General features: G+C 42.4%; 1 protein-coding gene across 2 annotated transcripts in view; it reads right to left on the minus strand.

Annotated features, from left to right (window-relative positions):
• ADCY8 (adenylate cyclase 8) overlaps positions 1-26,687 on the minus strand; it is a 1,651,787-nt gene that overhangs the window by 257,610 nt on the left and 1,367,490 nt on the right. For both annotated transcript variants that reach the window (XM_069621638.1, XM_069621637.1), the window contains one exon: positions 4,925-5,097. In XM_069621638.1, coding sequence (XP_069477739.1) covers positions 4,925-5,097 — 173 coding nt within the window. The remainder of the gene's footprint in view (positions 1-4,924; positions 5,098-26,687) is intronic.

Raw genomic sequence — 26,687 nt, forward strand, 5'->3', positions numbered from 1 at the left:
TCCAGGTGATTGTAGAGATGTAAAAGTCTTCCACCTGCGACTCCGGGAACTTCAATGGCCACCTAAGATGGGCTTCTGGCTGATCTGAAGAGGTTCTGAATATGAGAGTCGGTGAATGGGTGGTGGGATACATTAGGAATATGTATAGTAAATTACATATTCTTAACTATTATGCCTTTTGTGAAAACAACAGTAAATTGCCAGAACGTCGTGCAACATGGTGCAGACCCGGCTGCTGTTTTATTAAATGCCCCACAATTATCTGAAAAGGAAAATATATATATTATGATAGTTACTAGTAAATCGCAAAGTATTTCATACATAACTAGTTTTTGCCAAAAAAGTGAAAGTAGAACAAATGGTGATTACAAATGGGAATTGCCATCTGTTGCTCCAGACCACTAAACCAATCATGACTGGGAGGCTGGGTTTGGGAGGACAGAGAAGGGTAACTGGCCAAGCCTAGTTGTTTGACCTCTTGCAGGATACTCCCCCAATATTGTAAAATTGGTGGGGTCATCGCTGCTGTACAAGCGGGACTTCATAGGAGGAGATTGCTGAGAGTGCATCTGTGTGGAGCTGTTTCAAAGCTGACTGAGTCCTATGGTGGAGAGTGGGAGGCCATCTTTGAGAGTGGACTGACCAGACCCCTCCCCTATCTTTCCACAGTGTCCTGAGATTCATCTGGCATTCCTGAACTTTAAGCAGAGGCTTTCTATGTATGTAGAACTGAGTCCTGGGAAATTAAAAGGTGGGGGAATCTACCTGCCTTAAATCCTTTCCCTTTTAGTGGGGGGTGGGGGGCAAAACTATGTAGCTCCTTATGTAGAGAAGGAGCCAAGTACCCCCACCTCAAGCATCTCACCCATATTGCCTATATGTTGGGAGCCAGAGTGTGAGACATGTGCAGTACCAGTGAAAATACTGACATCAAGGAGAATCCTGGAGGCAAGGTTCCCATTAAGAAAGTCATACCTGCATACGAGACAGTATGATGGGCATTTGAATGAAATCCCAGAAGAAGCAGGGCCCATGAATGAAAGAGCAGATTGGTGACATCACACGAAGCCAGAATGATGTACATGGAAGAGATGCAGAAACAAGAGAAGTGAATATAGCCTATAAGGCATCAAGACAGTGGGCCTCATTACGAGGTAGGCGGTAGCCATGGTGCTTTTAGCACCATGGCTACCCCCTTACCACATTCCGGGTCCAGGTTGGCGAAATAGGGACTTACCGGGTCATTCCAACCTTGGAGGACCCGGTAAGTCCCCATTCCGAGAACCATTCCCCATTCCCATTCGAGCCCCCATAGGGCTCAATGGGAATGGGGATGGAGCTAATAACGGGCCCATTAACCGGTCTCCATACCGGTGCCCGTTAACCCTTACCACCCACCTCGTAATGAGGCCCAGAATCAAGGTAAGTGACATCTCAGGCTCAAGATGAAGAAACTTATGCTACAGAAACAATGAAGATATCAAGTCATTTTACACGTGTACAGATGCAAAGAAACGCAAGCAGACAACATATCTGTGAGGCTAGCTATGTAGTGAATGGATTGCAGTATGTGCCAACGTATATATATGTAGGAATGAAGTAAAGAATGGATGTTTCCACAATGTATTATAGCAGAGCTGGACCAAAAAAGGAAGGCCTTTTTTCCAGTGTGTCGTAGTTGAAAAACAACAAAATTACAGAAGTGAATCTCAGAAAGGTGAGGCTGGATGAGCCCCAAGAAGCCAATGGGCCTCATTACACGGTAGGCGGTAAACCATGGCGCTATTAGCGCCATGGTTCATGCCGGTAATTTACCGGTACCGCCTTGGAGGAAAGGGGAATTACCGTCTATTCCAAGATTGGGAAGGCGGTAATTCCTCCTTCCTCCATTGCCCTTCCCCATTGCCATTTTTGCCCCATAGGGCATAATGGGAATGGGGAAGGCGATAATTACGGTACCGCAAATTGCGGTACCGTAATTAGCACCCCGGTCCCTTTGCGGGTTCGTTTTTTAACGCCTGCTAAAAGCGTAGTAAGGTGGTAAGGGTTTACCGGTACCGGTAAAATACCGGTACCGGTAAACCCTTACCGCCTACCGTGTAATGAGGCCCAATGTCTTATCAGACTGGGATGAGCAGACATTAGTTATAATCATGTGAAAGAATGAAACTCCTTTTCAGAAGGCATGGACGAAAACAAGGAAGACGTCAGAGGTCTATTAAAAATTGTATTTTTAACGCAGTAGAGCCAAAATTAGTGGTCTTCTGTCTCGTGAATGGATGAGGTTGGACACACATGACAAACCACACCGACGGTGACTCTACTCCCCTGTATTCTCCAGGGCAAGGAACATTTCCAAGGCCAAGTTTAATGTCTTAAATGATTTGCAGACCACTGAGGTTATGATAGATGATATGCTAATTGGTGGGAAGCTATGGTCATGACCACTCACCAGCACCTGGATGTCTAGCCTGCGTGCTGATAAAATGGGTGGAAAAGTATTGACGGATGTAAGAGTGCCAACCAATTGTAGAGGGCTGCATGATTAAAAGCCCTATAGTTTGTGTAACCAATAGGACGTTGCGTATTTAGTGACGTTCATAGTGACCTGTTTGAGGGGAGGGCTTAGTTGCCCTGTAAAAACAGATATTATGCTTGCCTGTTATGTTATCATTAGTAATTCATTCTTCCATCATTCAATCCTGTTAGTGACACATTAGTTATCCATTATACCCACATTGCTATGCCACATTTGAAAGCCACATTTTGTATGCATTTTGCTAGAGAAATAGGCCTGTTATGTGAAGAGGCCTTGCTTAGATTTGCTTAGACACATGTTGTGATGTATGCACTTAGACACGCATGTATGTGCACTTAGGTATGAACACATTGAGTCCATTATATAGCGCTTGGTTTGAGAGAATGCGCTAAACGCAAGAATGAATGAAACTGGCTCTCTAAGCCATTCTGAGACAGTTAGCCGCTCCACTCTGTGCGCGAAAGGATTGGAATGTAAACAAAGGCTGGCAGGCAGACAGATAAGGCTATAGCTCTTGGCCTAGTAGAAGCAAATGAGACGGGCTGGCTTATCAGGTCTCCTTGGGTTTGCAGACAGCAGAAAGGTGGGAGGGAATCTGCAGTGAGTGAGTGTTGCTTTGCATGGAGAGCTTTTTGGTAGAGAAGACTTTTGCTGAATGGGAGGATGGTAGCATGATTGTGTAACACATAGAAGGCCACAGATGCCGACAGATAGACATAGTATTGAAAGCAGTGTGAACCAGTTTGAGATGTCACAGTGACAAAGAACACAGTGAGATAGAGAGAACATGACTGATGTTCATAGGCCTTCAGGCGCTGTCTGCTTTGAGAGAAATGCTTGCTAAGAGAGTTTTGACAGGAACCTTAGTGATGACTTGCGTCATTGCACAGTATATCCAGTGGAAGGGTTTTGCAGTAGAATCAGAATCAGATGGCTTTGGCAGAGAAGCATTTTGGGATGCAAGGAAAGGCTTTTGGAGAATCGGCTCACATGCAGCTTGGGAGAGCTGACTGGGAGAGCAGATGAGAGCAGAGTTTGAGATTGATCTGGCAGAGAGCAGTTGGCAGGAGACCAGACCACTGAGAGGCCAAGAGAAAGAGGCCCGGTGTGAGGCTGTGCAGGTGCTGACTGGCTGCAAGGGAGCTGGATAGGAGAGAGAGGCTGAAGTCATGCTGGGAGCAGACCTAGCTTTCTGGCTAGAGATGGGACGAATTCGAGATGGGAGCTTGGGAAGCTTGATCCTGAAAAGGGGAGTATGGTTCTAGGCCTACCTGAATTGACTGGCTTGTTGGGACAAGGGAGATAGCAACACACACACACTAGAGATGGGATTGACACACTGATTCAAGGGGGGATTCATGCAGGCAGATTGTCTTATGAGAGCCAGAGCTGATGTGCGTTGTGTGGTGATGAGAGAGAGAAATGCTGACGCTTGCGAATTGTTACTAGGCCCCATTTGTTGCTACTGGGCATGCATTGTTATTAGCATTATAGATCCAGCAGGACTGGATACTTGTTATTAGATTGCTTGCATACACGCCAGTAGATTGCACCCATGCTTTGCTAGTACTGTTTACCATGCACACTGCTATGCATGAATAAAAGTATTTTTATTGTTGAATCGATTCCTGTGTTTTCTTTGCCTCATGTTATTGTTATTTCATTGAAGTGTAATTTCTTTACGCTGTTTAGTAGGCGTTAAAAACCAACCCGCAAAGGGACCAGGGTGCTAATTACGGTACCGCAATTTGCGGCACCGTAATTAGCGCCTTCCCCATTCCCATAGAGCCCTATGAGGCAAAAATGGGAATGGGGAAGCGCAATGGGGAAAGGGGGAATTACCGCCCTGCCAACCTTGGAATAGGGCGGTGATTCCCCTTTCCACCAAGGCGGTGGCGGTATTTTACCGGCATGGACCAAGGTGCTAATAGCACCTTGGTCCTCCGCCTACCGTGTAATGAGGCCCAATGTCTTAAAAAATCAAAGCAATTATGAAATGTTATTAGTTACACGTGATAGCACATGTATCCCTTCTATTGATGATAATGATGTGTTATTTATATAGCGCCTTTATCCAAAGTGCTTTAGAGCATATATTTACATACAATATCCCCCAACCGAAACTGGTACTCATATATCGACCTCAGAAGGATGAAAGGCTGAGTTGGCCTTGCCAGGATTCGGACCTGCGACCTGCGGATCACGCTCAGATCACAGCAGGGAGCTCACAACCCACTGAGCTATTTTACAGGATTAAACCACATACCTTAGCATATACACCACCAAAAGCATGTTAGAATAGACAAATATATGCAATTGTGACCAGAGTGAGGGCTCATTCTTGCTCACAGACCCATGCTCCGGGTTTAGGCGTGGAACACTTACTTGCCGTTGCGGTGCAGGTTGTCGTACCTCAGGAACAGCGAGGTGTAAATGGTCTCCGTCAGGAGTGAATAGATGGCGATCATGATGAGCAGTACAGCCAGCTTCAGGACGGAGTTCAGGCGCAGGAAGACAGCACATGTCACCATCGCCAGCACGCCCGTAAAGACAAAATACTGGACAAAGACAGTCATAAGTAAGCAAACGGCCACCACATAGTAAATAAAAAAGAAACAGAAACATATTTTGTTCGTAAGTGATCTATGCATACAATTTGACATTGAAGAATGAAGGTGTGAAAAGAGTCGACTATTTATACTCCAGTGAAAAGATCACAGTTATAATTATCTGTACGCCCTGAAAACACAAACGCATTATCCCAGTTCAATATGGCTGCCTGAGTAGCCAGACGGCTGCCATTTTGTTCCTTTGTCTGTGAAATCTGTGAAATGTAATATCTGAAACTCTTTCTAGAGAAAGAGGCAGATGTAGTGACATGAATATAATTGCGCTGATTCATGGAACAGTGCAAAGTGTCTTTTTGCCATACAACGTCATGTGTCACTGCAAAAATACACTTTGCACTTCTCCACCCTGATTCATGGAGCATTGCAAAGTGAATTGTTGCAGTGCAAAGAGATTTTGCAGGGCAAAAAGACACTGTGCACGGTTCCATAAATCAGCGTGTTTGTTGGAAGTGCAAAGTCCGTTTGCACCCCGTGAAAAGTCACTTTGCACTGTGCAAATAATTCCATGAATTGGGCCCATAATTCATGCCACACAAGTTACTCATTTGGCCATGGTTGCTATGAATACCATGTCCAGTCATAATTTACCAACACAAAAAGGCAACCCTTAACCATGGTGCAAAATATTCCTATTATCTATCTATGTAGCTCAATACAGTAATGGCCAAGACCAACCTAGGTTTGTAACAATCTAAATGTAAAAGGGGTGATTGGAATGCATAGCTATGAACGGTTTTTGGCCCCAGGGCGAGAGAAAACACTGATTTTGTTTTTGGCGGTTGAAAGCCCATTGACAAATATGGGCGTGCAGGGAGCCTGGCGGATGACAGAGCTACTTACAGGACGAGTGACACGCTCCATAAGTGTGTGAGTCGAGAGGTGTGGCAATGTGTGCATGCTGTGGTGGCATGTCTCAGCCACAGATGCTGATCAGTATGACACTTCAAGCATTAATGCAGACTTAAGAAATGCTCAGGATGGAATGTTTTCCCATGCTCATCGTTCTTGAAGTAGGGATGCAAGGGACATGGGGCCTGATTCTTGGAATTTTTAGCACGGTGCAAAGTGACTTTTCTCTGGTGCAAAGTGACTTTTCACTGCCATTAATAACACCCTGATTCATGGAACAGTGCAACGTGTCGTTTTGCTGTGGAAAGTCACTTTGCAATGCAAAAAGACACGTTGCACTGCTCCATCCTGATTCATGGAGCAGTGCAAAGTGACTTTGCACGGCAAAAAGACACTTGTCACTTTTCCATAAATCAGGGTGTTTGTTGGCAGTGCAAAGTCACTTTGCACCAGTGAAAAGTCACTCTGCACAATGCAAAGGATTCTACGAATCAGGCCCTTAGGCTTGCATTAGTTACCATTAGTAATACAGAGTTTCAAGCTCTCAAGTATACACTTGTATGTAAGTACAGGAAATACATTGTAAATGTTTATGAGTACTGATGTAAGTTATGACTTGAAGAGGGTTCCGGAACATTTAAATTGCCCTCTCACAGTCGTTGCGACAAATCCACTATTGCAGACAATTGTATGCAACATCTGTCTGTATAATTAAGAACATGTAAGGCACAATTCACAACTGGCCTACTAAACGTTTTTCTGAATCGAAACCAAAGTCTAAAAGCAAGGTCCTCTCCTCACAACCTGTATTCGGCGTATGAATATTTCTTAAATGTAATATGACTGAACAGAGGGGAGCAGGCTCCCGGGTACAGTGTGTGCCACAGTGTGATATTTGTGGGGATTCTTTTTCGGTTCAGGGTTTTGGGAATCCCTGAACGGTCTTGGGCGTGCAGCTCACTCCAACCCGACCATTGTTGGCATGTGACAGGTTATGTGGCACCATTGCTAAGTGACCGCTAACTTCGCAACTTTGCAAGCAGTAAAGCCACAAACATTTAAAGGGGCTGCGCTTTCAAAAGCCATGCACATTCATAAGGACATTAGAAATACAGAAAGATACTTAGAAGGACTTTGTGATCACAGTAACAGCAGATTGTACAGACATTTGTTTGCATTTGTTCACATTACGGAAACTATAGTGAGAACTCGTGAAGTGCGCGAAGAGTGCTGTTCACTGTGATATCCTGCCTGTGGCTGTGCCTCTGCTTATGACAATCTACAAGATTGACTGTATTTGATTTGCAGTGGACTTACGTTTCTTCATCTACTCGTGTAAGCAGGTAGCTCCAACCCTTAAAACCCGGAAATCCTTTAAAGATACAAAACCGTGCGCATCGTGCTCATCGTGGGGGAAACAGCAAGTGCTGTTCGCTGTTCGACTGGTGGCTGAACAGCTGACAGTGCACTCGTCCCCCTCCCAACCCATCTCGCATAACAAAAAACAAAAATGCTTCAGCCACATACCACTTGTATGGCGATGTATAATGAAGATTACCCCTGCTAACTGCGCAGGGAGTATTAATTCTATTAAAGACTAGGAGGCGAGCATTATACTTCAACTTCTTTAAATTACTACTCCTCAGCAGTTTCAACAAACCAATAAAACCAACCACAAATACTGAAAAATGTCTCAACAGACTTTTCTTGTTTTGAAACTACAATCCCTATAGTCTCTGTAGTCCATCTCCTCCATGCTCAGCTATGACCACTTCCTGTCCCTGAGCTCCTCCTCTTTTTTACTCGCTCTGAAAAGTCACTCAATAAACTCCACACAGAGTCCTGCTAACCGGGCGAAGACTTGTACCACTCCAAACCGAATGTCGAACTTCCTCGACTCGAGGCGACTACCACTGCTAGACTCCTACATCAATTATTCTTCTGCTCTACCTATGAGGTAGGAGGTAGCGCAAGTACCAGTCCGCTACTACATTCCATGTCACTGGGAGGTATTCTACTGTGACTGATGTCTCTGATTGTAGGCAAAAGTGCCAGAAATCCTTCGCTAGCTCGGCTAGTATTCTGGATCTGGTGCCCCCTAGATGGTTTATAAATCGTACTGCTGATATGTTGTCAATCTTCAATAGGATGCACAATCTCATTCTCCCTTTCGTGAAGGCTCTGATCGCAAATGATCCTGCTAGCAGCTCCAGGCAGTTTATGTGGAGATAAAGTTCCTCCTTGCTCCGGCAGTGTCTATAAACCTTGTATCGAGCTATCAGAAGATTGTAACTGAATAAAATGGACTCGATTGAAGTTACAGAAGCTAACCAAGCATTAAAAAGACAAAATTAATAATAACATCTGTAGTAATGAGTTAGAATATAATGAGATCCTACATACTTTTAATTAATGAGTCGCAATCTATATGCATGCATCAAAGAATCACCCACAAATATCCTTATGATCTGACTATCAAAACCAATCATGAGAACGGCCATAAGAAAAGAGGCAAAACACATAGTAGCCAGCAACACTGCTGAGAGATCTTTTTTTTATTGTTGTATTTCGATAAAATATATCTTTACAACATTCATTAAAAACATTTTATACAAGCATCTTGATGTCTTTAAAAAATAGATTTAAAAGGAAGGAACAAAAATAACGAGCAAAGGATAAGATGAAAGCAATGGATAGCATAATGTGAACGTATGTAGATATTTAGCTTTTTAGATACAATGATATAAGGCAAACAACCTATAAACTTGTCAATACATTTTGGATTCTGTTTCATTTCAAATTGGGTTTGTTAAGAAATTTGAACTCATTTTTTGAAATTTCCAAAGTTCGCGTTAATGACAGATAACATAGTCAAAGAGGATGCAATTCACTGGAATGATATAATAACACAAACAACCTAAAAGTTCATCAGTACATTTTACATTCAACTTCAATTGCTTTTGTTAGGATAACAATTTGCAAAATTCGCCTCTATGACAGATAAGAAATGAAACAGATCAATGATCAATACTTGTCTATAGCCCCACATACATTGTATCCACAACAATTCAAGTTTATAGATAGCTGTTTCATCAAGATATTTCACCAAATATCTTTGCCTCTCCTTTGCAAAATAAACACAATGTAGAACAGGATGTTTCAATGTTTCATTTTCCAAGTTTTTACAAAATCCACATCCCTCTTCCGGTAGTAAGGGAATGTGGAGCCAGTTTTTTGTATGCTCTAGTGTTGGAAAAAGGTTAAATTTAAACCGCATATATAATGTGCAAATCTTCTGTCCGGGAACCTGTATAATATAGGCAAGTAGTGGTTTCTGTTTGTGCCGAAATTTTGCATATTCTTTATATGCTGTATAAGTCCCAATTTTGTCAGATGTCATTGCCCAGTCATATTGCAATAGTTTCATCTTGACGATTTGTGGCCATTTAGTTAGATCGCCAATATCCATTGCAATCATTTCAAGGTTCTTTTCACAGAGTTGCCCAGCCACATAAACAGATTTTGGGGAACCCTGTTTTAACATTTTTCCAAGATCTTCATACAAAGAATTTGGCACAGGGTTTAGCATTTTGGCATGACTAGACAATTTACACCATAGATGTATGGTGGCCAGGGACGTGAGTCCCAATTCATGTATAATTATGGCGTTTGGTAATGATGTTGGTAAATGCAGAACTTGTTTCCATATTTTACCTTGGATTTTGTTCAGGAGTGACCCAATTTCTAAAGTGCATAGGTCTAAGCCATAGACAATGATTGCTTCCACCTTGAGCGTATAAAATTCAATCAATGGAATCACAGAAAATTGGCAGACTTTTAGGTATATTAATTTTATTTGTGAAATCAATGGCATGGATTTAGTGGTAATTTCTAGCTGCCATTTAGCAATCGAATCGGAGTTGTTCAAGTTATATCCTAAATATATCATGCCCAGTGCATGTGGAATGGCCAACCCTTTGATGTTCCATTGATATCAAATTATTTTTCTCTTATTTGTAAAGACCAAGATATGCGATTTTTTTAGATTTAACTTCAAGTTGCGATTGTCACAGAATTCAACTAGACGTTCCAATTTGTTTTGGAGACCAAATGGGGTTAGGTCAAATAATATTAGGTCATCAGCGAATGCTAACCAGTCCAGACGCAGATCACCCAGTTTCATCGCAAAGGAATTGGAACTTGGCCAAAGATTATCAATCTCAGTTAAGTACAGATTAAAAAGAGTGGCTGCAAGGTTGCATCCTTGTTTTATTCCTATATGTGTGATAATAGGAGAGGTTAATGAGCCAGATTTATCTATTTGTATCCTGTAATTTGTATTAGTATGTAGTAGTATTATCATAGATATGATTTGTGGTGGTATCAATAGCACTTGCATTCTCTGCCATAATAATTGTCTAATTACTAAATCAAATGCCCCAGATATATCCACGAGTGCCATATAAGTTGGGCCATGATTTTTCTGCCTAGTAGACTTTAGTAAATGTGCCAGCATAGTGGCATTTAAGTGCTTTCCCATACCCTTACGAAATCCAGTTTGATAACGAGAGAAGATCTTCTGTTTGAAAATGAAATCATTTAGGTCTCTTAGGATTAGGGCAGCAAAGATCTTTGCTGAAACATCAATTAGAGCTATGGGTGGAAAATTACAAGGATCATTTAACGGTCCTTTTTTATTTTATGTATTGGTATTACACTCGCTGGTAGCCATGATGCGGGAACATTTTTAGATTGAAATATGCATTCTAGGTGCCTTAGCATGATTGCTGCCCACAGCTTCGGGTCATCCTTTACAACACACGGGGGGATAAAGACTGGCCCGGCAGCCTTCGAGGGTTTCAATTTCCCTATTATCTGTACGATATCGTCTATACCCAAAGGACATTTTGATGGTAGATCAATAACCGTATCTAAGGTTTGAAGATCGGTAAATTTCTTGAGCAAAGCATATTTGTTCTTATACAGTTCTATCCAAACTTCACCACTTACTGCTGAACATAAAGTCGGAGTTCCTTTTAAAAGGGGATCTTTCAGTGTCACCCAGATTTCTCTAGTATTTTAATCAATAATATTCTGGATCATTTTTTGGTTGGATTTAATATATTTGTCAAACTTTAGTTGTTTAAGATGGTTTTTGTAACTTATCAAGATTTTCTTTTTTCGGTAACATAGGAAGTTGTGTTATTGCATTGTTTAGACAAAGTACGTATTTCGTTGTTTTTCTGTTTTTTTCTAAACGCAATTGCAGCATTGTTAGTAACTTTATAGTTGATCTGCTTGTCGGTTATTTTTTGAATTGCCAAGAATTCGATATGCCCACGTATCCTGGTGTCATTCTCCATTTCCCAAAACTTAAATTCACTTGTAGACACCATTTCAGCATTTATTTTGACAATGTCCCTATTGACCATATCATTTGAGTGCCTATACAAACTTGTATTCCACCTAATGGATAATGCTTTCCGGTCTATTTCCAATAGGGGCAAAGCAGGTATAGAGGTGTATACTGGTAGATGACATTTAATCCGACACTCCGGAATGCACTGATCACTTAGGTCTTAGGTGTGAGTGTATAATATTGCACCTTTATGTTATAGTAGCTAGGGGACGAGAGATCACAATGTAATCAATCGTTGAAGTTTTAAGACCATGAGACCAAGTATACAAATGGTCTTTTTCAGCGAATGGTATTAGTTGCATGTCCCATTCTTCAAAATAATTTGTCCATAATTGTCCCCTTTCAAAAGCGGACATTTCATACAGGTAGTTTGATGTTTCTGCCCCCACCAAGGTTGTGCTAAGATTCGAGTTAAAGTCACCACCTATAATGATTTGCATATTTGGAGAGTGTGTAACAGAATCTATCATTACATGATTTAATTTTTCGATAATGGTGTCTACAGAAGTTACAGCTGGATTCCAGTAAAGTGAAATGAGTAGCATATATGAATACATTCGAGTACTTGATGTAACTTTTATAGCCAGTATATCTCTGGATAAATACACTTGATACACCTTGACACAATATGTGTGTTTCACAAAAATGGCAAGCCCACCAGATGGGCGCCCAAATAAACCTCTTACAGCATGGGCACAAAAAGCCATATAGCCTTCTAGGTAAATATCCTGGAGTGCCATGGTTTCTTGCACTATAATTATTGCCGGTGAATTGCTTTGTGGGATATTCAGAAACCATAGATTTAAGTTCTTAAACCCACAACAGTTCCATGAGTCTATCACCAATACATTATTTTATGGCTTCTCTTTGACTGGGAGCTCACCGATTAATGTTTTCATTAGATGTTCAAGCCATGCAAGGCTTGTCACAATTTGGGCCACTGATTTAGATTGAGTTCTGATTTTTTCATGCATGCTTTCGAACTGAATCTCTTGCTCCTCTGCGCTAGGCTCGCTTTGGGATGAAGGGACCTGATATTCAACAAAGCATGTGGCATTTTCCATTGAGTTATACATAGATAAATCATACCCAAGCATTTGAAAGTCTTTTTCATGTTTCCATATTAGTGAGGCAATTATTGTATGTTGGTATTTGCAAAGCATCCTACAATTCGGCACATAAGGAAGTCTAATCCAGTCAATATCATTAGACACCAAGTTGCGCAACGCTGGTATTTAATGGAACACTTTCATTAATGAAGCGCCATTTAAGTTGGGTTGGTCAACTTTTGTTGGATCCAGCGTCCAACCCATCACTAATTTAATTTCGGGTAACAGTTCTTTGTAATTTAGAGTTCTAACAACACCCTGTCCATCCAGTGTTGGAATAGGATCAGTAAATTGCTCCTTTACATGAGCATCTAAGCAAGCGGGAGTCACCTGTTTATTAGCAACCTCAAGCACCTGTGGGGGCACCTTTTCTTTTTCATCATATCGTGGTTGTCTATGCTCACTGCCATCCGATACATTAATCGGCGGGACCATACCAACAATGTTATTCCCAGGGCCTTGAGGGTGTTGAGTTAAGGATGTTATTTTCTCATCCATTTTTTCAAAGAACCGTTGTAGCTGTGTTTGTATAAGAAGGGGGGGTCGATATTACACCATCCTCTTTAGGTTGTTCCGCGTTTTGTTCTTGATTCTTATTTGGCTCCTTCGATAGCATTGATGAAAGGTTTGTTTTATCGTTACTGTCATCAATGCCCAAAAGAGCCTGACTTTCTACGTTGAGTTGAGTTATATCATTGATTGTTTCGTCCTTTGCTTTCATGTAATTTCTTTTTTATACGTCTTTTCTGTCATAGACGTTTTTTAAAAAAATGTTTTATTGTTACTGGTTGTTATATTAAATCCCAATTGAGTGGTGGCATTTTGTGTACCTAAATTAGTCTGCCTATTCAACACTCTGGCATGAAGTTTTTTTGCTTTACGAGACTTGAAAAAGGTACTCTGTTTTCCATTACAGTCTTCAGCAAAAACTTCAATGGGAGAATGTCTCTTCAAATTAGGATCTTCATTTAAGTCAATCAGATCTGTGAGGGCACAGAGGCTGTCAGGAGTAGTTTTCAACGGAGAAGAATTTAGCTCCTCATCTCTGGCTAGTTCTCTATGCATCACCTCCACAGGCACTAGATTTGCATCTAGCAATATCTTTTCTAGGGCCAGTATTCTCTCGTGTTGGAGTTTACCAATTTCTGCATATGGGGGGAGCTAGTTAATTTTATGTTCATTGGTAGTACTTCCTGTGTTTGTTTCTGTACTGTCAGCTTTTTCCCAGGAAGTAGTTTGCGTAGTTTGTGAGTTTACCGGATGCATATTTTCACCATTTGCTACTTCAACTTATTCTCATGCCTTCCTTTGCCACTTAGAAATTGATCTGCCCAGAAGGTGTGGCATTTTTCCTGTGCCATCAAAAAACCCTCTATTCTACTCAGTCTAGAATTAATTTCTGATGTTGCTAGACTCAGGGCACCAATTGGCCCATGTGTGTATTCGTGTCCTTTGTCCAGCAAGTTAAGAATCCTTGCTAGAACAGGAACATTTTGTAATTCTTGTTGATTTAGGTCCACTAGGGTATCTTCAAGAGGGAATAGTGGCAGTGATGAATTTGGTTGGCGAGGTATCTCTGAGGTCCGTTTTGGTAGAAATGGATCAGAGCCTAATACAGGTGAATGCGGATAGGTTATATCAGTTGGATTACATCGCAACTCGTGTGCAGGTGAACTAGCATTTTGTTTTGAGTCTTTTGTCTCCCAGCCTCTCTCATTTTTTCTTGTTTCTTTTGATTGGTTCAAGTTTGCTGCAATAGCTGCATGAAAGGGTACTTGCTCCCTGAATCCCTGTGAGCTTGCTGCCGGGGTCGAAGGACCGTTAGATAACCATGTTCTGCTGTGTAATTCAGCAAGGACCACCGGTGCAACCAGTGAGGTATCAGCAATAGGAATGCTATGTCCATCAATTTCCACACCCAGTACCGAACTATCAGTGATGGGTACATTACATAGAGGGTTCGATGGATAGGAGAGACCATTGTGCCCCTCCATGTGGATTTGTTCTAAAGTATCTATTTTGTTTTCATTTGGTACAGTTTTTAGATTTTCCAACTCCAGCGAAATTGTGTTCAATCCAGTTGTACATATTAGTGTTGGAGTAAGTTCAATTTCGCTAGAGATCATACGAGCACATCTCCCTTTTTTTTGGTTTGATTTATAGTTTCCTGTGAGGCCTCTTCATCTGACATATTCTCCTCAGTTAACATTGACGGAGACCTGTTTAAACACCTTTTCCCATTTCACAATTTTTTAACCATTCTGTAGGTCCAATGACCACAAAATCAACTCTGTTCAGAGTGAGCACCGTCGAGTTACGCACCCGGTAGTGCCCGTAAATCTCTAAGTGGCTTAAGCCATCCCCCGCCAAGCCGAACAATCAAGCAGTAATATAATTATGGCTGTCCTCCCAACCAGTGGTCAATGAGCACCCACTTGTAATCGCTTAATCGCTTAATGCATGCAATTCCCAAATGGGTACTTAAATCAATACCCGGTAATATACCGTACCAACCTCTGATTATCCAGTAAATGTACAATGGTATAACACCGCAACAACGCACCCCGCGCCGCGCACTGTGACCAGTTAACAATACTTTGAGTACTTCGTGGATGAGTGCGTGGGTGTGCTGTGGCGTCAGTATTTATCCTTCGAGGAGCAGAACGTATGCGCATGGAGGGGCGGAGTCAACTTAAGTCAGAGCCTTTAAACAAAAAAAGAAAAAGGTGTTTCAGACAGCAGCTGACATGCAAAATAAGCACAACCCTAACTACTGATTGCGCACAACGTGCTCAACTTGCACAACTAATGTGGTGTGTGCAACGTGCACAAACAGTCACCTTCTTTTGTTTATTCTCCTCCAGGCAATTCGGTGTCCTTACGAGGTCAAGAGCACTGGCACAGTCAACAGTACTTTGAGTACTTTGTGGGTGCGCGTGCGGGTACGCTGTGGCGTCAGTATTTATCCTTTGAGGAGCGGGACGTATGCGCAAGGAGGGGCGGAGTCAACTTAATTCAGAGCCTTCTTTTGTTTCTTTTCCTCCAGGCAATTCGGTGTTACTGCTAGGGACATCCTCCCAATTGGCAGACACCAGCGCGGCAGTGTAAGCTGCAACAAGTTCCCAGCTCCAAAAGGCACACGTAGAAGGCACGATACAACCAAAGTCCTTACGAGGTCAAGAGCACCGGCACAGTCAACAGTACTTTGAGTACTGCTGAGGGATCTACCTTGATCAGAAAGATACGTACAAGATATAAAAAGCATATTAAACAATATAAATGTCAGAAACTTCAAACAGATGCTGAAGCTATACGGAAAAGCAGACTCATCCAAATCCACTGGAGAAATATGGAAATGGCTTAAGATGACAAATAACAACCTACAGCATCCCACTTTGTTAATGTAATAAGCAAACCTATCTGGCTAACTCATTTTTCTGCGATATTTTCAAAACCTGATCACCAATTACTGAGCCGATATCAGCCTAAAGATCAATCATACAGCTCACCTAATATTTGACCAAATGGATATTATCATATTAATTAAAAGATAAGCACATCCCGTGCCCCAGGACCGGATGGGCTAACAAATTCCATCCTAAAGGCTCACCCGAATATCTGGGCTAACTCCTTAACTTGATATTTCAAAAAATTGTTAAAACACTAATAATTCCATCCTTCTGGAAAATGTCATCAATTATACCGATATTCAAAAAGGGAAATCGGCTAGATCCACAGAATTACAGGCCTATAGCCCTTCTTGGTGTACCAGGTAAAATATTTCTGTGGATTTTCTTAAGAGATTTGCTCAACTGGATAAAAAAGACAAGGCTGAGAAGACAAGGCTGATAACTGCATATTGGTGTAATTTTAAACGGAGCTGCAGAAGCGTTTTCTTCTCTTTTCTTGGACATTGCTCTTACCTGCCAGTTAGCTCCCCCCTCCAGCAGCATTGCGAGCTTCAGGTTCTTGCTGCACTGAGGGAGGCGGAGCCGCTCAGGAGCACGTGACGCGGTCAAGTGACTACGCCGACACCTACAAAATCATTACACTGCCGCCCGAGCAGTGCTGAGAACTGCATATTGGTGTCATTTTAAACGGAGCTGCAGAAGCGTTTGCTTTTCTTTTCTTGGACATTGCGCTTACCTGCCAGTTAGCTCCCCCCTCCAGCAGCATTGCGAGCATCAGGCTCTTGCTGCACTGAGGGAGGCGGAGCCGCTCAGGAGCACGTGACGCGGTCACGTGACTATGCCGGCATCTGCAAAATCATTACACTGTCACCCCCGCAGCGTAAGCCCTGGTGGAAGAAGGGCTGGTGCTGTTTGGCTGTTCGGCATGGGCGGCTGCGGATTGCCGGAACACAGTAAGCTACATTCCTTAGCTACCCAGTAACCCGGTTATCGCTTCCCACATTGTGCTATTTTATGCCCTGGACTTTATCCTTCATTCTGGCTTTCCTGCAACCCCATTGACATTTACTCCCTGCTTGCTGTGTACACCAGTTTCTGAGAAAGCAGCTTTTTACTGTCTACTTGTCCTCCTACCAGAGACTGCGGGGCCTGCATATCAGTATTGCAGACCCTTTGATCTGTTAACATCCATTTATCTCTTGACGATTCAGGCACCTAATTATTCAACCTTGAGCTTGTTCATATCCATACTCAAAACCTATTCCAGAGACTGCGGGGCTCATATTTTCTGCTTTAATACAAGCCCTTTGATCTGGTGGTATCAGCTCATGCTTGTTATTAGAGGCTTTTTTAAGGTTTCAACTGATTTATTGTTTTTACTACTTAATTGTATAAATATTTTACCTGCTCACTGATATTTTTCTGTGATAACCTTGTTGAGAGCGTTATGTATACACTAAAAAGTGCAATGCCTAATGGGCTGACACTGTGCCGTACCCATGGAGAATCTAATAAGTGGAAACAAATGGGTAGCACGCCACGGAGACGCAATTCTGCTCGTATTGTGGACAGCGCCTCCTGCTCTGATGATATAAAACGCTTTTTTTAATGAGTCTAAACCTCTATGCTCTGATTTTACAAGTAAAACAGCAGTTTCTTGTTTTAAATTCAACACAGTTGTACCAGATCCAGGGGAAAAAAACTTTCGGGGTGTGTCAGATAACACTCTTATTAAAGAAAGTGAAATTCCACCTTCCAAAGATTTCCAGCCCATGCCTGCAGTTTGTGAAGCTGTGTGTACTCCAAAGTCTAATTTGAATCCAAATGCTAACTTGGAATCCCAACCACCTGGCCGGGGTTTTGCTGTGTCTGAGGATGCCGGGGGACCCCAAGCTTCTCATGCTCCCCATGATACTCCCCCTGAGGCCTCCCTGCATGAGAATTGCCATGACCCCCCGGACCCACGCCCCGCTGTAATTGAGATAGGTTCGAATTCATCCTTCTTGAAAAGGGAGGAGAAACGGCATTCATTGGAATTACCCGAAGTCTCCTTTATTTACTCAGAAGCAGCAAACAGCTTGGTTTCCTCGTTTGCTGCCCCCACTTCCTGCCATGCCCCTGTGGTGTCAACAACTCCCCGCTGTGGCAATTCGGTATGCCCCTCTCATGATGCAATTCCATCTTTACCCATTGCTCCTACCATCTTGATAGAGACTACGCTACATGCCATGAATCTGGCCATCTCCTCCCTTTCCAAGTTATTTGAAACATTGGACCGAAAACTACAGACATATGATAAAAAGATTGAGAAATTATTACAATGGCAAACTTCTATCTCACATAGCATGGAAATGAATAGGCAAAAAAAGCAAAAACAAAGGCCTGTTAGTCCGCTAATCTCTGATACTATATCTATCTGCCCAGCTATACACAATTTACAAAATATAAACCGATACCTGACTTTCCGAATGTAATCTATGATGGTTTTCCGTTGCCCCAAAATATGGAAAAAGTCAACGAAAAAGCCCCGATTGATCCTGTAGCCTGTGGCGCATCTAAGGAAAACCCTAGTGACCCAATTCAAGCATTTAATATCTTCTCGTTTAACTGTCCTAGGCAACTAGAAATGGCAATCAAATTAAATAAGCCTCCGCGGCAGAAAAAAACGAAAAATAGTAAGGCCCCTGCCAAGATGGCAAAATCAGCAACTAAGGCTTTTATTGAAGCTCTTTCATTACCTAAGAAGAATATTACCTTGGCTGCAGAAGCAGTACAAAAAAAATATACTGGTTTGGCCCATGCTATGAAAGTCAGTAACTCCCTTTGCACACCTCAAATCGCTGCTTATGCGCCCTTAGATGACCTGGTGAAGGAGGCTGACCAGTATAATGAGTCAAATTTCCAACCCACGCCCCCCTCTTTACCCAAGGACTCGGATAATGTGGCAATACAGTCCAAGGTGGGAGACATTCGCTCGGTGTTGACTCCCCCTTCTGTTGATGTGGTCTTAGATAAGAACATTGAAGCCAGACGTAATGAAATTAGAAAAGAGATTGATCACTATATGTCTGTGCATAGACCTATGAAAGCCCCTGTTGTGATTCCTTCTGGTGTTAACTTACATGATAAAAGCTGAATAATAACACAAACGGACACGGATCGAGAGGTACAGACACTAGCTATGCCCAATGTTCCTGAGTTCTCCTCCTCTGTGAAAGAAAATACTGAATCTGTAAGGACTGGCTACGCCCCTTATAACTTACCTGTCACTCAGCAACACATTTTCAATACAATTGACCTCCCAATGGAACAAACAATAAAAACTGTGGTGGAAGAATATATGGCTACCCTGTATAAAAATGCATTATTACATAATAAGCCTGGGGCTGAGCCACCTGTTATTCAACTACTATCAGATGATCAGCTGAGTTATCCTCTGGAACCCGTACCAAGGGGTAACACACAAACACAAAACCAAAACAATTAGCTGGGAACAACGTCGCAGTGCTCTAATAAGTTGCTGCCAGTAAAAGGCTTGAAAATGTCATCCAAACAATCCCTTTATTCACTAATAATTAGGTGTAGGGACAGACCATTTCCGAAGTATGATTTAAACCGTACTAGCATACTTGCTATACTAGCGGAAATTCCTTCGCTAGATGACCTCCAATCTCCGGACATAGATTTGGTTGAATTAATTCTGGATAGAGACCTATCCATTTCACGGATTTGGGTATCTTCTCGAGTTGTATTAAACACACTATGGCTTGCCAAAAGAGAAATACATGAATTAGGCTTTGAGTTACTTATTGATGAGTCATACCAAGTAACAGCCCCCGCCCCTCAAAACTGTCAAACACTAACGTATGTTTCGAATCAGAGGCAGCTTCATTTTGCCCAGCCAAGCACGCAAAATTACAACTCCATGTCCGAGGTCCACTACAGCAGCCGTAACTAACCCCTATTACCTTCTATGTCCTTGATAAGTTGGAACACTCGTGGGCATGCCCATTTGTTGAGGAATGACACTAATGAGTTGACTCAGCATGATGTCATCTTATTTCAAGAGACTTGGCTTACGGAGCCTGGTGTGGGACAACTTTGATATCGTTTTCAATCCTGCAATTCGATCTGTGAAAGGCCGCCCTATGTCGGGGTTATTGATGGCCATAAAAAAGAGTTCAGAAATTGTTCTAGAACATCAGTCTGCTCCTAATCAATGTATTCAATTGATTAAAATTAAAACAAGACAACACAGATATGCGATAATACATTTATATTGGACTCCAGTTGCAATATCCACCAACGCATTTCTTAAGGATCTGGTAGAAATATGGACAGAGATTATTGAACTCCCCATTTACCCTCATGTTATACTGGCGGGAGATATAAACTTGCACTGCTTGGACTCTCCTTCCAAATGTATTCATAGCAGACTGATCTCTTGGAACTCTTTCATTGACTCAAAAAATTTGATTATGTTAAATGGCTCTTGTCCAGGTGATATACCACCGCAGAACACTTGGAAAAGAGGCCGCCTTGGTGCTATTATTGATTTCATTTATGTGAATCGGGAACTATTCCTGGATGATAAACTATTCTGTGTGATCCCTTCCAAGGATAGTGACCATAACATTTTGAATTTGAAATGGCAAACCATGGCCCAATCGAAAAAAATGGCGACATACAATACTTTTCATCCCTTGTCTTTAAACAATGGAATGAATAGATTACACTGGACTGAAGATAATCTAGTGAAATTCGCCATAGTATTTGAAAGGTCAACTGTGTATGAGTTGAATTCAGGCAACAATCATATACTTGAGTATAGTGAACTATTACATACATTTGGTAATTCTAACAAGGTGAAGGCAATTCACTCTCCATTACATACTTTCGATCCTGAAGTACAGAGACAAAAGTCCTGGTTCAGACGTGAAAAGAAGGTTGTCTTGGCTCTTCCTAGCCAAGAGAAATGGCAAGCTCTTAAGTCACTGAAAACAAGACATACAAATTGGATGAAGGCCCAACGAGCTAGTCTCTATCAAAGGGACGGTAAAAAATGGAAACCAAAAATTCGGCTCAAATATGGGCCCTAATCAACAAGACTAATGCTAAATCTCACATTTCTTTACAAATTAATGATGTATCAGAGGCCCAATGGATCGAGTATTACACAAAATGATATGCTTGCACAGAGGATTCAAGTCCCCTGTATAGCCAGTCTTATCAAGGAGTGTTTAGTTTAAATTTTACAGTAACAGATATTTTATATTATATTAATAAATCTAGTCGTTCCCGTGACCCTGGCCCTGACGGGATCTCTAATCATATGATGAAGCAAGCCCCGGAAGAATGGGCAAAGATTTTATATCATCTTTACACCTTAATTATACACACACAAGAATTACCCACATCCTGGTCTCTTTCTATTATTATCCCGGTGTTCAAGAAGGGTAATAGACAAAACCCTACAAATTATAGGCCAATTGCCCTTCGTGATACACCGGGCAAGATTTTTGCTCGTCTGATTCTTCAAGACTTGCGGGCCTGGATTGAAACTTCTGGTAATGCCGATGTCTTTCAAACTGGCTTTGTTGTAGGCAAAGGAACGGCTATAAACATTACTGCAATCAATTCCATAAAAGCCTTGTGTGAATATCAAAACCAATCCCTGTTTTTAGCATTCGTTGATTTTAGAGAGGCTTTTGATTCAATTGATAGACAACTTTTAATTAACAAATTGATTCAAATGGGCTGCCCTAGCTCCCTAATTAGATTGATTGCACTTTTACATTCAGACACTGCAATCAAGATCAGAATCTCTCTAGCTGGGCAATTATCTTTGAAAATATTGACAGCACGGGTTCTCAAACAAAGCTAAGTTTGGCAGCCACCATTTTTAACTTGTTTATCTTAGATATGGGCAAGAATTTTATCGACATCAACTCAGATGCTCCGAAATTAGGGCCACATCAAATTGCATGGATTTAATATGCGGATGATCTCATTTTAATTTCCAAAACTCTGTCTGGTCTACAACGGTTAATAAAAGGACTTTCGTATTACGTTCAAGAAAATCACATGTCTTTTAACCTAACCAAAACTCAGATTATGCAATGCAGTAATAGAACATGTCGCCCGCTGAAATCGTCCATCTGGACCTTTCAGGAAGAGCTCATTTGTATCACCCCACAATATAAATACTTAGGAGTGATTATTAACAATATTGATTTATCTCACATATTGGCCATTTATATGCTGAAATCTACTCATCCTTTTCCAACTAAGTGGAGAAATGTTGTTACTAATCTGTTAGTAGATGCTGATATAACAATCGACTTGCTAATAACAAATCCTAATTGTGCTCAGAAGAAATTATATCAGCAGGATTGGATTTGTACTTTAGATCAATGCTCACATTACAAAGACTATAGCAATCAACATTTTGGATCGAAAAAAATGAGAACTACAGCATCTTACTTACTTACATTTATCTCATCTCACTTTAGAAATCATTACCTCAGGTTTAGACACAACCTATGGCCCACTAAAGAAATCTTATGTAGAAGAGGACAACTAAAGAAACAGCAGAATACTTGCAGGTTTTGCCAACTGCCAGATTGTGAGGAAAATCTAAAACATTTAATAGTTGGTTGCTCCTCATTGAAGGAGCTACGCTGTAAATACTTTAAAAGAGTATATGAGAATTATAAACTGCTAACTATAGATGTACTCTGGCATAGAATATTTTCTTCTCCTCTGCAAGCTTTCCGTATAGCTACTGTGCAATTTCTCTTAGAATTAAATCTAGAGACAATTGAACCCACAGACTAAAGTGATTTAAATCCATCCAATAATATGTTCAATGATATAAGTTCCGAGCTAACATGCTCTCCAGCATACGTTCCAAATTGTGGTTTTTGCATGTACGGAAACTCTGTAAGAATTTAGACACAGAAATTTCATATGACCGGTATATATATGAATTATGTTTGAATTTTTATGACCTCTAAAACGGTTTAGACTCTAAAATGTAAAAATTTAAAAGTTGCTTTCTTTTGTGTAATTTGATGTATTGAAACGATGAAATGACTGATGTAATATTTAGAACATGTCTTTTTCTATTTGTTGTTGATTATGTGTGATATTGAAAGATTGATTCATCAACCAAACAATTAACAAAAATAAATAAAAATAAAAAGACAATACAAGTGGAAAAATATCAATCTGGCTTTGTAGCACTGCTTGGCACTACAGTTAATCTACTTATCTTAAATGCAATCAAAAATCAAGTTATAGCAACTAAACAAGCATTTTACCTTGCTTGTATCGACTTCAAGCAAGCCTTCGATGCCATATCTAGCGAACGATTATGGCAAAAGATGACAGACGCAGGCTGTCCTTCGTACATACTTAACCTAATTCAGCAGTTTTATTCAGGAACTTCTACACCGATAAAATTGAAAGAACAGGGGCTCCAATCTAAACCCATATTGACGCATAGAGGCCTAAAACAAGGATGCACACTTGCTGCCACCCTTTTTAATTTTTACAACAGGGACACCAACATTGCGTTAGAAAGCATAAGATCATTTCCACCCAAAGTGGGAGGCCTCCCAATCCTATGGTTATTGTATGCATACGACCTATTTATGGCGGATTTAACGCTGATAGGACAAAAAAGGAAACTAACAGCACTTCCAACATACGCAGTAGACAATTTATTATTGATTAAAACACAAAAATCAAATATTTTAGTTATGTCGAGTAACAAAAACAGGAACTTACAATACAAGTGGACTATTGGCAAGAAATCACTGGAGCGAGTCCACGAGTTTAAGAGGCCGATTCATGGAATTAATGTGCGCTGAAAATTCCCACGCAAGCATGCGAAAGCATGCGAATCGCAGTGCAAGTGTGAAAATCGCAGCGAAACCCGCGCACATCGATTCATTGAAGTCCGTGCGCGTCTAAATCCATGGATGTGCACTAAAATCTTGCGTGGCGCATGCTGGCGCACATGTCTTCAAACAGCGTGCGCTACGCGCACAGCGAAAGCGCGCATAGCGAAGCACACACAACAAAAGTAGGCGTAACACGGGCCGTAACACGCGGAATGGGGACCAACGCGTGAAAATGTCGGCATCACGGGGGAAGTACAGGAGGCAAATGCGCGGAACGCCCACATGCGCGCCAACAACACGTATTCATGGAATCAAACGGGGCTAACGCGTGCGCCAAAAAAGACGCGCTAATCCGGAAACACGTGTGCCAGCAGGAAGCAGGCGTACGTGGACCCGTGCAGCATAAAGTGCACGCAAACAACAAACAAGCTCAGACGCCAAGATGAATATACCGTTCCTCGCAGCAGTGGTCGTGGGATACCGCAGGAGGAGGAGGAGGATAGTCAGGCCCAGAATTTTTACACCCAGAAGCAGCCTTTTTGGGATGCCTGATGACCAGGTGTATGGGAGGTACAGTTTTCCACCTCACATAATACTCGACCTGGTGAGTGAGTGGGAGGATGACCTCACATCACCCACCCTGTGCTCCCAAGCACTGAGCCCCTTGGAAAAGGTGCTCAATGTACTGCACTTCTTGGCCACTGGTTCATTTCAGCGAACTACTACCATAGTGGGGGGGGTATCACAGGCCACGCAGTCACACGGCCTGCACCAGGTGTTGGCCAACATGACTGCATGCCCATCAGTTCGCAGGCACATATACCTGCCCAGAACACCTGCAGAAAGGCAGGCTGTCATCCAGGATTTGTACGGGGTGGCACACTTCCCCAAAGTGCTAGGTGCCATTGACTGCACCCATGTGGCTCTACGTCCTCCCAGGGCAACTGAGCACATCTACAGAAACCGCAAACACTGGCATTCCATCAACGTGCAGGTAGTATGTGATGCCAAGGGAATCATCACCTCAGTATATGCCAATTATACAGGGTCCACCCATGACAGTTTCATTTACAGAAGGTCAACCCTAAACCGGGACCTAGAAGCTGAGCGGCATTGCGATTCATGGCTGCTTGGTGAGTATAAATGCACATAAACATGCATGCATGTCAGATACTGAGTAATGTCACAACCCCACTAATGATACCCATCATCACCTCCCCAGGGGACAGTGCCTACGCACTGAGCACCCACATGATGATGCCAATTCAGTACCCCACCACACCACCCGAGGTAAGATACAACAAAGCCCATATTGCAACCCGGGGCCTAGTGGAGCGCACATTCAGAGTGCTCAAGTCACGCTTTCGCTCCCTTGACCGCTCTGGTGGGCAGCTGCTATACGCGCCCCCAGTAGTGTGCAGGATCATAGTGGCAGCATGTGTCCTGCACAATGTTGCAACACGCCGGGGCCTGGCTGTGGACATGGTGGTGCCCCCACATCCCCAACCACAAGCACGGCCGCTGCACATGGGAGGGGAAAGAGCACGTGGTTAGGCAGCCCGTACGCAGCTGGTGGCAAATTACTGCACCTAAAATCACACCCCTGTGGCGTGCACACAGCCCTGGCACATACCAGCTGACAATCAATGATGATGACATAAGGGACAGTCAACTGTCACAACCATACCAGCCTGAGATTGGTCACCTGGAATTGTTGCATTGTGTGCATCCCTACCTGCCAAAAGACAACCAATGTTGTGTCACAAAAAAACACACATTTATGCTGCATGAATGACTACCCCCTTGCAAAATACAACATGAAAATAGTGCCATGTCACCCAACCCCTCCCCAGCTCCGCCACCCAACACACCATGGCATGTCATGCAATGTGAAAGCAAACAAAGCAATGCACAAGACCTGACACAAGTGTCACAAAGTGCACTGTCCCAAATGGAAACTGGCCACAGACAATATGCTCCCAGTAATCAATAACAGACAGCACACATAAACAAATACTTACCACCAACACAATGCAGCAACACACCATGAAACATTGCAAAAACATGACAATGCTAAGTCAAAGTAGTGGTAGTCTTGCAACCTGAATAAGCCAGCACATTGACCCCTTCCAACTGTAGAGTGTTGCTGCCACGCAAATGTGTCAGTGTACTGCATACAACATGAACTCCATCTGCAAAGGAGACAGTCTTGTGAAGACATGAGGAAGGAACCTGCAAATTAGGAGGAATACATGGATGCACAAGCACATATCAATACACCATGCAGTGTACAATACAACAACAATACCCACTAAAGATGTACACACAGTATTGACTACAGACTGCCCACACAACTCATGGGAGCCCAATGTCACTGTGCAAGTCACTGTCACTTGGTCACACCCTTTGCAAGCCCATGGAAACGGGAAGCAGGAGGGGTGTGTGTCACAAACCCAAGCATCTAATCCAAACTCAGGACAAGCCTGCATGTGCCTAGCCGGAATACAGTGGATGCCCACGGAGCCACACAAGGCAACACACTGTTAAAAATAAAAAAAATAAAAAAAATGGCATTGTGGAGGCCAGGGGGGGGAGGCCACCCAGGAGGTTCGAGGACAGGGTGCGCACCAACACCCACGTGCGTGGATGTTGCAAAAAAAAAAAACCTCCATGGGCTCATGGCCTGCACAGCTATGCCATTGTGGGAGAACTGTTGTCGCTCTCTTTACCCTCTGCTGCTGCATCAGGAGGTGGTGGCACTATGGGAGGCAGCCCACGCCAAGCCCTGGTATGGTCCTCCATGGCAGCAAGCATGCAGGTCTGG

Source organism: Ambystoma mexicanum, chromosome 5q (assembly GCF_040938575.1).
Source record: "Ambystoma mexicanum isolate Mex_15411 chromosome 5q, UKY_AmexF1_1, whole genome shotgun sequence".
Taxonomy (NCBI): domain Eukaryota; kingdom Metazoa; phylum Chordata; class Amphibia; order Caudata; family Ambystomatidae; genus Ambystoma; species Ambystoma mexicanum.